We start from the raw sequence: 11903 nt of genomic DNA, 5'->3' as shown, positions 1-11903 counted from the left end.
AAATTGGAGGTGTAGTGGACAGCAAAGAAGGTTACCTCAGATTACAACAGGATCTTGACCAGATGGGCCAATGGGCTGAGAAGTGGCAGATGGAGTTTAATTTAGATAAATGCGAGTTGCTGCATTTTAGGAAAGTAAATCTTAGCAGGACTTATACACTTAATGGTAAGATCCTTGGGAGTGTTGCTGAACAAAGAGACCTTGGAATGCAGGTTCATAGCTCCTTGAAAGTGGAGTCACAGGTAGATAGGATAGTGAAGAAGGCGTTTGGTATGCTTTCTTTTATTGGTCAGAGTATTGAATACAGGAGTTGGGAGGTCATGTTGCAGCTGTGTACAGCTGCATTGGTTGGAATATTGTGTGCAATTCTGGTCTCCTTTCTATCGGAAAGATGTTGTGAAACTTGAAAGGGTTCAGAAAAGATTTACAAGGATGTTGCCAGGGTTGGAGGATTTGAGCTATAGGGAGAGGCTTAACAGGCCGGGGCTGTTTTCCCTGGAGCGTTGGAGGCTGAGGGGTGACCTTACAGGGATTTATAAAATCATGATGGGCATAGATACAATAAATAGACAAAGTCTTTTCCCTGGGATGGGGAGTCCAGAACTAGAGGGCATAGTTTTAGGATGAGAGGGGAAAGATATGTAAAAGAGACATAAGAGGCGACGTTTTCACTCAGAGGGTGGTACGTGTATTGAATGAGCTGTCAGAGGAAGTGGTGGAGGCTTGTACAATAGCAACATTTAAAAGGCATCTGGATGGGTATATGAATAGGAAGGGTTTAGATGGATTTGGTCCAGGTGCTGGCAAGTAGGACTAGATTGGGTTGGGATATCTAGTTGGCATGGACAAGTTGGACCAAAGGATCTGTTTCAATGCTGTACATCTCTATGACTCTGACTCTATTGGCCTACATCCAATTCTAGTTCTTATTTAGAGGTAATTACATGAGGAACAAGTAAATGAAAAGTGTTTTAGGGTAACATGAAGTCAGGTGGTAGGAGGGACTTGTTGAGGGCAAAACACTAACATAGACTCTGCTGTGCTTTTCCAGCGCCATGCTTTTTGACTCTGACTCTCCAGCATTAGCAGTCCTCACTTTCTACATATTGAACCAAGGGACCTGTTGCTATGCTCATAATTTCCATGACTCTCTGGTTTCAATAAACATGAATTTTGACTACTTTCTCACAATTCCAAAATAGCCTTCACCCTAACACAAGATAAAGAAATACTGTTTCAGGCTCCCAATCATGCCTGAAACAAAGGTTGTCTATTCTCCTGACTTTAGAATTTCTTGTTTCAACCATTCTCTTTGTTTTGGCTACTTGCTTTGCTTTCTGAGTAATTCCTAATGTCATTAAACCATAATATTGTTTTGGAGAAAGTCTGAACTTACATGACACCAGGTCATAGTTGAGGAGAAAGTGAGGACTGCAGATGCTGGAGATCAAAGTTGAAACTTTATTGCTGGAACAGCACAGCAGGTCAGGCAGCATCCAGGGAACAGGAGATTCGACGTTTCGGGCACAGGCCCTTCTTCAGGAACGTCGAATCGTCGAATCTCCTGTTCCCTGGATGCTGCCTGACCTGCTGTGCTGTTCCATCTCCTGTTCCCTGGATGCTGCCTGACCTGCTGTGCTGTTCCAGCAATAAAGTTTCAACCAGGTCATAGTTCAACAGATTTATTTGAAATCACCTATCCTTTGGAGCACTACTCCTCCAAGTGATGAAGGAGCAGTACTCTGAAAGCTTGTGATTTCAAATAAACCTGTTGGACTATAACCTGGTGTCATGTGACTTCTGACTTTGTTCACCCCAGTACAACACTGACACTTCCACATTGTTGTTTAGGGACATCCTCTTTGCAGTTTCTGAATGTCTGCAGATCAAAGCAGACATTTAGTCCTACCATCTTCAGCTGCCCCTTACAGTTTATCATGTATTTTACTTTTTTTTTCAAATTATCCCTCAAGACTGAACTATCCAGCACTGTCTTTAGGTGAAAAGTCTACACATCAAGTTGCAGGAACTCTTGTCCTCTGACATGGAATGTAAAAAACCTAATTTTCAAACAATTTTTTCTATAACAGCAACTTCTTTTTCTGACAAAGTACAACTTCATGTAAGCCTGCCCATTTCTAATTTTTAATAAAGCTGAGTGACCAGGTTGTCTGCAGGAGCTGGGTTGGTCATTTCAATATTTATTATTGTGTGCCTTCATGTTAATGGTCATTCCCTTTTTAAACCACAAGTGTCTAGGTTTCCCAGACCTTGGGAAATATAGTAGCTTTAAAGGACATCAAAAAACTCAAACACAAATTACGTTCCTTTTACAGCACTCCTTTCTGGGCAGGAGAAGCAGGAGTGCTTCCTTCAGACCTAAGCTACAAGAAAAATAAACTTCATGATTTGTTTATTTCCCATACATGGGACCACTACTGGACTGTTCCAAATCACCAAATGTTCTTCACTAGAACTACTATCTGATCCACACCACCTCATTCCAGCAATCGGGAATCCACCCAGGACGCCCTGTTACCTCTCCCTGCCCCTTTAATCCCTGACTCCCAATACACCCACCTGCCCAATCGGGCTACTGGTGGTTGACGAACAATGAAATGCACCCTGCCCATAAATTCTTCTGGATGTTCTAACACTCACTTATTCATAACTGTGCTTTTGCATGGAACTCTTCCAAATTAAATCCATACCACTTTAATTTGAAAGTTTAACAGTCACTTTAGGCTGGATCTCAAGGGATAGAATGCATATATAAGCTAGGATTTTGTGGAGTTGGGCTTGAGAAATGATTGTTTGGGAGAACATCATATGATAGTCTGGTTATTCTGATCAAAATCCAAATATCACTTTGATTTTTCATTTTTAAATTAAAATTGTACAAACTTGCTTATGCTGTAACACATCTGGTTAATTTTCTTCACATGCCAAGAACTCCAATGCAGCCAAATTACAGTACGTGTACTCCTGCTTGAACAGAAACTCTCTCTTCCAGTTCTTTCCATTTGCAAGCCTCAGTATGGGGTCAATGGGAAAAAGTTTGGAAAACACTGCCTTTAGATATGGGGCATCACTGGAAATGCTGTCATTTAGTTCTCATTTCCAGGAACTGCAAAGAAGGGGTGTATGGCCTTTCTGCCTTATTTCGACAATGGTGTTTGGTAAGGACTTACAGAATTTTGATGTGGCAACAATGAAGGAATGCTGTGTGATTTGCCAGGTGCACTTAGAAGAAATGTTTCTGGTTGGTGGCAGACACGGGTTTGGGAGGTGCTGCTGAAGAACATTTGGCAAACTGTCAAGGTGCATCCTGTCAATAGTATACCCTTCAGCATGGCATTGGCACAGGCTATGCAGCTGTTCTACTTCAGTGTCTAGTGTTCAATGGTGATCCCCCAGTTTGATGCAATTCAAGACAAAGGCAATTGAAGTGGAGATAGTTATGCTCTCTCTTGTTGAAGTATTGACTGACAAAAGTGCTATTTGCTTCATACAAAGACATTGTTTCATTATTTGAGCAACTGTAATTTAAGTGGTCTGATGCAGATCTGTGGCTTGCTTGGCCATTTTCAGAGAACTGGTTCATGTCAATCACATTGCTATGAGTCTGGAATCACATGCAGTTAGAGTTAGCAGTTTTCCTTCCCATTAGTGAAACAGGTTGGTTTTTATTACAATCAACAAGTTTTATTCATCACTAGTGATTTAATTAGACATCTAAATAGTGTAAAGTTAACTCTGGCTTTCGGCAAAAAGAGGCACTGCATTTATGAAGTAATTGCAATGAAAAATGAAATACCTGCAGCAATGAGTTAGTACTGAGGAGATTGGTTTTCAATGAGCACAACTGTCTCACTTTGTTCCAGGCATAACTTCAACCACTGAAGAATTTTCCCAATGATCTCTATTGACGTTAATTACCTTATCAATGTCAGGAATAGTTGTTCTTTCCCTTGTGTCACAGCATATGCAAGTGTCATTTGATAATGTCCATCACTTTACTAACAACAAGGAGGAGAATGATTGAAAAAGTTTTTACAATACTCATACATGGGATAAGGCTCTGGCTAAGACAGTATTTAACCCTCCTCCCTAATTTCCCTGGAGAAAGTGATGATTGGCTGACTTTTTGAATGACTGCAATCTGAGTATAAGGGGAGGGGCCAAGACAGATATGTCCTTATTCTTGGCCGGGACCTATGGTCCCACATCCTGCGCTGATCCAGGCAGAGTAGCCCTACTCCAGACACAATGGGCACCTTGAAGCCTCAATTTAGGTTAATGGTCCAAGGTATAGAGACATCCATAGCACTGAAGACATTTCCAGGATTTTAACCCATGACACTGAAGGAACAATATAGTTTCATGTCAAGATACTGAAGGGAAACCTGCATGAGTCAGAGTTCCTGTGCATCTGCTGCTCTTAGATTTCTAGATGGCAGAGATTGCAAAGTTATAAGCGACTTTTTAAGAAGGGTGGTAAGGACGAGCCAGGGATCTATAGACCAGTGAGCCTGACGTCGGTGGTGGGCAAGTTGTTGGAGGGAATCCTGAGGTACATGTATTTGGAAAGGCAAGAACTGATTAGAGATAGTCAACGTGGCTTTGTGTGTGGGAAATCATGTCTCTCAAACTTGATTGAGTTTTTTGAAGAAGTAACAAAGAGGATTGATGAGGGCAGAGCGGTAGATGTGATTGATTTGGACTTCAGTAAGGCATTCGACAAAGTTCCTCATGGGAGACTGGTGAGCAAGGTTAGCTCTCATGGAATACAGGGAGAACTCGCCATTTGGATACAGAACTGGCTCAAAGGTAGAAGACGGAGTGTGGTGGTGGAGGGTTGTTTTTCAGACTGGACGCCTGTGACCAGTGGAGTGCCACAAGGATCGGTGATTTGGATGCGAACATAAGAGGTACAGTTAATAAGTTTGCAGATGACACCAAAATTGAAGGTGTAGTGGTCAGTGAAGAGGGTTACCTCCGAGTACAACAGGATGTTGATCAGATGGGCCAATGGGCTGAGAGTGGCAGATGGAATTTAATTTGGATAAATGCGAGTTGCTGCATTTTGGAAAAGCAAATCTTAGCAGGACTTATTCACTTAATGGTAAGGTCCTAGGGAGTGTTGCTGAACAAAGAGACCTTGGAGTGCAGGTTCATAGCTCTGCCAGGGTTGGAGGATTTGAGCTATAGGGAGAGGCTGAACAGGCTGGGGCGTTTTCCCTGGAGCATCGGAGGTTGAGGGGTGACCTTATAGGTTTACAAAATTATGAGGGGCATGGATAGGGTAAATAGGCAAAGTCTTTTCCCTGGGGTCAGGGTGAGAGGGGAAAGATATAAAAGAGACCTAAGGGGCAACGTTTTCACACAGAGGGTGGTACGTGTATGGAATGAGCTGCCAGAGGAAGTGGTGGAGGCTAGTACAATTGCAACATTTTAGAGGCATTTGGATGGGTATATGAATAGGAAGGGATATGGGCCAGGTGCTGGCAGGTGTGACTAGATTGGATTGGCATATCTGGTTGGCATGGATGTGTTGGACTGATAGGTCTGTTTCCATGCTGTACATCTCTATGACTCTACTTTTGCAGGAGCCTGGGTGAGCTACTGCAGTGCATGTTGTGGATGGTACACACACTGCCAGTAGTGCACTGATAGAGGGGTGAATGTTGAAGGTGGAGGATGGAGTGCCAGTCAAATGGGCTGGTTTGTCTTGGATGTTTTTAAGCTTGAATGTTGTTGGAGTTGCATCCATCCAGATAAGTGCCTTGTAGATGGTTGACAGGTGTTGAGAAGACAGAAGGTGAGTTACTTGTCACAAAATTCCCAGTCTCTAAATACTTCTGTAGCCACCTTATTTATATGGCTGGAGAAGCCAAACACTGACTGGGTGTGCTTTGCAGTACAGCTCCTGTCCATGCACAAGCATGACTCGGACCTTCCCAAAGCCGGTGATTTTAACAGAGTCCTGCTCACATGCCCACTTGTCTATCCTCTGCATGCTGCAATGCTCCAGTGAATTACAGCGCAAACTGGAGGAACAAGGAATTGAGGGCTACAGGGAGAATGCGGGTAAGTGGAGTTGAAATGCCCATCAGCCATGATTGAATGGCAGAGTGGACTCGATGGGCCGAATGGCCTTACTTCCACTCCTATGTCTTATGGTCTTATTGTCTTAACAACATCTCATCTTCAGACTAGGTATTGTACAACCTTCTGGACTTAATATTGAGTTCAACACCTTCAAATTGTGAACCTACTCCCATTCCTTTACTATCTTTTAGCTTTACTTGTTACATTCTCTGTTACCATGTCCTCTCTCTCGTCCCCCACCCCAGTGGGACTGTCTATTCTTTTCCAGTCTGGCAGTTAGTCACACCATTGTTCTGCCATTCTTAGTTCAGATTAAATGATCAGAATGTATCAATATCCTTTTTCCCTCAGCACTCCACTTCCTACCCCCCCCAACTATTACATAAATGCTGCTCCCCACCATACTCCATGTCAGCTCTGAAGAGTCATCAGGACTCGAAACGTTAGATGCTGCCTGACCCGCTGTGATCGCCAGCATTTTTTTTTTCGGTATTTATATGTTGAGTCAAGATTCTTTGTTAACCCTAAGACATAGATAGTGGGGGATTCAGCAGTGGTAATATCATTGAATATTAAGTGGCAATGGCTTAGAGATAATCATGTCTGTTGTTTGTGAGGCACAAATGTTATGAAACTCTTATCAGTCCTAGCCTGGATGTTGTCCAGGTCATGTTGCATATAAACATGGACCGCTTCATTATTGTGAATAAGGTTGAACCTTGTGTAATCGTCAGCAAATATCACCACTTCTGACTCCATAATGAAGGAAAGGTCATTAAGCAGCTGAAGATGTTTGGTCTTATGACACTATTTTAAGGAGTTCCTGAAGTGATGTCCTGAAGTGGGGCTGAGTTGATTGACCTACAACAACAACAACAACAATCTTACTTTTGCACAAACCATTATTCCAACCAGTGCAAATTTTTCTCTTTAATTCCTATTAACTTCAATTTTGTTAGCGACCCATGATGTCCTGCTTAGTCAAATGCTCTCTTGGTGCCAAGGTCTGTCATTCATGCCTCGCCTCTGGAGTTTTGCTCTTTTGTCCATGTTTTAACCAAAATCATAATGATATCATTTGGAGCCAGTGGAACCCAATCTGCACATCAATGAGCAGCGTATTCCTTTTGCAAGTATCACTTGCTAGCACAGTTAATGACCCTTTTGTCACTTTTTGCTGATTGAGGCCAGATTGATATAATGGTATCAGGTGATGTTGGATTTGTCCTGCACTTGTGTCTTGGACATAACTGGTCAATTTTCCACATTGAAAACTGTGTTGTAACTGTACTGAGACAACTTGTCTAGGAGTGTGGCTAGTTCAGGAGCACAAATCTTCATTACTTTTGCTGGAATCCTGTCAGTGAATCAAATTAGTTGAAGACTGGCATCTGTGGTCCTGGATACTGAAGGATCAGATGGATTATCTACTCAGCATTCCTGACTGAAATTTAATGCAAGTGCTTTAGCCTTTTGCACTGAGCTGGATTCCTCCTCCATCATTGCAGATATGGCTTTGAGGAGCCTCCTTTTCTTAATCGTTTAATTGTCCATCACCTTTCATGACTGGATCTTGCAGGATGCAGATCTGATCGTTTTTTTTTGTGCCCGATTCTACTTCCACTGTTTGAAAAATAGGAAAGCTTGTTTTAATCTTGAAGCCGAAACTTTTATTTTTATGCCATTTTTGACTAGATTGGATTTGACCTGCCGTTTTTTTTTGACAGACCAAAAATGTTCCACGCGGTTGTATAGAAACCGTGCTGTAGCTGTAGGGGGAATCGTCGAGGTCTGTGACTACTGATCAAAGAATTTCCATGACCTCGATATGCAGTTAATTAAGCACAAACATCCTCTAATTGGTTTTGTAGCTTCGCATGTAATATGTGATTACGCCAAATGCTTGAATATTCAGCACCATATGAGAGAGAGAGTGGTTGGGGAAAAAAAACTGTATTGAAAAGAAACTTGGTTTTCCATTTTAAAAAAAACCGAATGAACTGCGGATGCCGTAAATCAGAAACAAAAACGGAAGTTGCTGGAAAAGCTCAGCGTGGGGTCTGGCAGCATCTGTAAAGAGAAATCAGAGTTGACGTTTCGGGTCCGGTGACCCTTGGCCATCACATAACTAGTCAAAAACCTGCCTGGTACAAACTCGGACGTTTGGCTGCCTATTGAAGTGGGTTGTCTGATTTTATAAATATTAGTTTGTGAAAATTGCTCAATTTCCTACTTTATCGCAGTGACAACTCGTCAAAAGTCTTTTGCGTTGTTGGCTGTAATACAGGCAGTCCTGAGGTTGTACAAAATGCTGGGCAATGCACATTCCTACAGTGCTTAAACTTTACGTACAGTATTTGCATCTATCTGGAGACAAAAAAAAGATTACGTGTGTTCAAAATTTTATTCTCGGTTTTGGATAAACGGCCAAAAATGGATTAATTAACTTGACTGGTTGTTCGCAAAGATCCGGATGAGAGGTCGAAGTTTAGTCAGCTTCCTCCTTGTGAGTTGGCTTGTGAGCCTGTCTTGCATTAAGCATTGGAATTATATTAGCACTTCGCTTACGTCTCTTCGTGCTTTTTGTCACCATATATCCGATGAAAGTGAACAACCATTCTTGGATTTCGCTTGTATTCCTGACCCTGTGACTGCTTTACTCTGTTAACAGCCTACTGTGTCTTGTTTCAATGATGGAGAGTCCAGCCTATGGGTCGACACGCTGACAGTTTGGCTCCACCCCGGGGGCGGGTTCCAGCGGCCTCGCGTCGGAACTTCTGGTCTTACTTCAGAACAACAAACATGAGTGACTGTAAAAAAGCCAGCATTTTAATCGTGGGAAGGTAATTGTTTTGTCTAAAATTAGAAGAGATGTACGGGTCCTTCTTTAAAACGTTTGGCCTGTTGTTGGAGTGTGCGATAGATTCATTGTTACAAAATATTGTATTTTCTAGTGGAATCGTTGGACGGAGCTGGGCCATGTTGTTTGCAAGCGCAGGTTACAAAGTCGTTCTTTATGATACTGTTCAGCAACAGGTCTCTTCCGCAATTGAAAGTATAAGGTACGGTGTGATGCACGAAATTCATAGAAACGGTCCTTTCAATAGTTCTGAGGAAGAGTCACCGGACCCGAAACATTAACTCTGATTTTTCTCCACAGATGCTGCCAGACCTGACCTTTTTCCAGTTATTTGTTTTTGTCCCTTTCATTTTATTTCAATTCTTAACTGTCATTAATTCATGTACATAATGTATAACTTTGATTTTTTTTGTAAAATAATGAAACGGTGGTGACGATTGTGTAACACACAATGTTTTCCTGATCTCTGAAACCATGTCCAGAATGCTTCAATAAAACTTGAGACATGCAAAAGAGTATTAGAGTCGGTACTTTGACAGGAACCAAAGGCACCAACTGAAGGAATTCCAGTTCACTTGGCCAAACCCCCATCCATGTATACTTTTAACTTAGCTATTCAGCTGAAGCCCTCATTTTAAAGAACCACTGGGCTTTAATAGTCAGCTTCTCCCTTGTGAGTTGGTTGGTGAACCTGTCTTGCATTAAGCAATTGGAACTATATGAGCACTTCGACCTCTCATCAGGATCTTTGCAAACAACGAGTCAAGTTAATTAATCCATTTTTGGCCATTTATCCAAACCAGAGAGTAAAATTTTGAACACTTAATTGTTCATTAACTTTAAGAACATCACAGCAGCACTTAAATATTGAATAGGAAAATAATTAGAAGTAAGGAATCATTGACAGGATAACATGTACAAATGCATGCCATTAATGTTGCAGTAATTTAGCATGAATTACTTGTAATCGTAAACTGACTGAGATTATCCCGTGATTAAATTTGAAATAATTTTGGATTACCTTAAAGTGGAAAAACTAAGAGCATAAGATAGCTAATGTATTGAATAAATTAAAGACTATATGGCTTTAGTTAGCATTGTTCTCAGAATTTATGATCTTGTCCCTGTAAGGTAGTATGAATTAACGTCATCACATTCCTGATGAAGTGCTATCCCTGAAATGTCAATTCCCTTGCTCCTCGGATGATGTCTGACCTGTGGTTTTCCAGACCATACTTTTCGACTCTGAACTCTAGCATCTTCAGTCTTCACTTTCTCTCAGAATGACTTAACATGTAGCATCACTCTCCTCTGAGGCAGCTGGTGTTGTTCTTGTGCAGTCAGTTATGAATGTATGTAGAGGTGATATTTTGCTTTGAGTATTCCCTACTTTTGATAAATTCACATTCCTATTGGTAGCTGTATGCAAAAAAAGGAAGTTGACTACATCATCTGGATAATACAGTAATACCAGCTTAATTTATTTAATATTTATCTCATTTAGCATGGGTAATGCTAGCAATGTTTCATCTCAAAGAACAAAATAAACTGCTACCAAAATTGATCTGTGATAAGCTGATTGAGCCTTCCTAAACTCAAATCAACATCCATCAATTGTATTCCTTGATTCTTTATCTGATAACCAAGCTGCTATATCTATATTATCTATTAGTTTAATGTCTCACAACTTAGTTTATCTTTTCAAAAGTGTTTTGGAAATCAAACAAATTTCCAACAAAATAGTCAAAGTTAATGGAATGCTGACACTTTTATTTCAAAGGAACTGAAATTCAACGTGAAGACAGAATTATGTTTTGCTTTGTAATACCTTGTCACAGTGGTACATTCAGTTTTGGGTAGTGATCCTGAAGACAGATATGTTAAACTTGGTGTTCAAGCGGATTCACCAGAAATATCAGTTAATTTACTTCTACATGGTTTAGAAAGCTACGATAAAAGCATATGAACAAGAATAGATGCAGAAAAAAAAAACTTTCCTCTGAGGAAGTACAAAACAATAGGGCAGAAGCGTGAAGACAGAATTGGAATGTAATAGAAAGCTATATTTAACAATGCTAAGTGTTACCACAGAGTATTTTATCTCGTCAATATTTTGACCATCTACTGCTCTTAATTTTGGATTGGACTCTTTAGGTGAAAAATTAATTCCTCAAATTTATATCGATCTCGCTGGATTATCTCTACAGTAAATATGATCACAAGTAATTGCTGAATTGCTGCAACATTATTTTGTAACTTGTTTTGTCTATGATTCTTTGCTACTAATAATTTTCCTACTCAATTGCCTATTTAATGAGTGTAGTTGAAATATGGTTGTTAGATTAGATTGATTTTTTTTTTAGATTTAGATTAATTACAGTGTGAAAACAGGCCCTTCGGCCCAACAAGTCCACACCAACGAGCAATCCACCCAGACCCACTTACCCCTCCCCTAACACCACAGGCAATTTAGCATGACCAATTCACCCAACCTGCACATTTTTGGACTGTGGGAGGAAACCGGAGCACCCGGAGGAAACCCACGCAGACACTGGGAGAATGTGCAAACTCCACACAGACAGTCGCCTGAGGCTGGAATCGAACCTGGCACCCTGGTGCTGTGAGACAGCAGTGCTAACCACTGTGCCGCCATGCCGCTCACAGTTGTTGTTTTTTAAAAAAAAATTAATTCAATCCCCTTGAAAACTTATGGATGATAGGCAATTGATATTTTCAAGATTGAGATTGAAATGTTTTTATCAGGAAAAAGCAATATTGAGCAAAGACAGTGAGATATGATTCAGCCATGTTTGTTTTAAGTGGTGAGACAGACTTAAAGGGGCAAGTCATTGTGCCTTTTTACTTAAAAAGTAAAGGGAGATACTGGAAATAGTCATACCTGCAAGTAGCTGTACAGAGAAAATGTGCGTGT

At 40.9% G+C, this 11903-nt stretch overlaps 2 protein-coding genes across 6 annotated transcripts in view; one reads left to right on the top strand and one right to left on the bottom strand.

Annotated features, from left to right (window-relative positions):
- ift88 (intraflagellar transport 88 homolog) overlaps positions 1 to 11903 on the bottom strand; it is a 302741-nt gene that overhangs the window by 141566 nt on the left and 149272 nt on the right. The gene's annotated exons all lie outside the window — the stretch shown is intronic.
- Positions 1 to 11903, top strand: part of cryl1 (crystallin, lambda 1) — a 106218-nt gene that overhangs the window by 2666 nt on the left and 91649 nt on the right. For 2 of the 5 annotated variants that reach the window (XM_043691913.1, XM_043691909.1), the window contains exons 1-3: positions 8158 to 8290; positions 8783 to 8954; positions 9066 to 9173. In XM_043691913.1, coding sequence (XP_043547848.1) covers positions 8821 to 8954; positions 9066 to 9173 — 242 coding nt within the window. In that variant the 5' untranslated portion in view covers positions 8158 to 8290; positions 8783 to 8820. Of the gene's footprint in view, positions 1 to 7471; positions 7746 to 8157; positions 8291 to 8364; positions 8618 to 8782; positions 8955 to 9065; positions 9174 to 11903 lie in introns of those variants that run through there. The other 3 variants (XM_043691911.1, XM_043691910.1, XM_043691912.1) reach the window with 3 other exon arrangements.

The sequence above is a fragment of the Chiloscyllium plagiosum genome, chromosome 6 (assembly GCF_004010195.1).
Source record: "Chiloscyllium plagiosum isolate BGI_BamShark_2017 chromosome 6, ASM401019v2, whole genome shotgun sequence".
Taxonomy (NCBI): Eukaryota; Metazoa; Chordata; class Chondrichthyes; order Orectolobiformes; family Hemiscylliidae; genus Chiloscyllium; species Chiloscyllium plagiosum.
The sequence above is the reverse complement of the archived record's forward strand: the minus strand, read 5'-3'. Positions and strand labels throughout refer to the sequence as shown.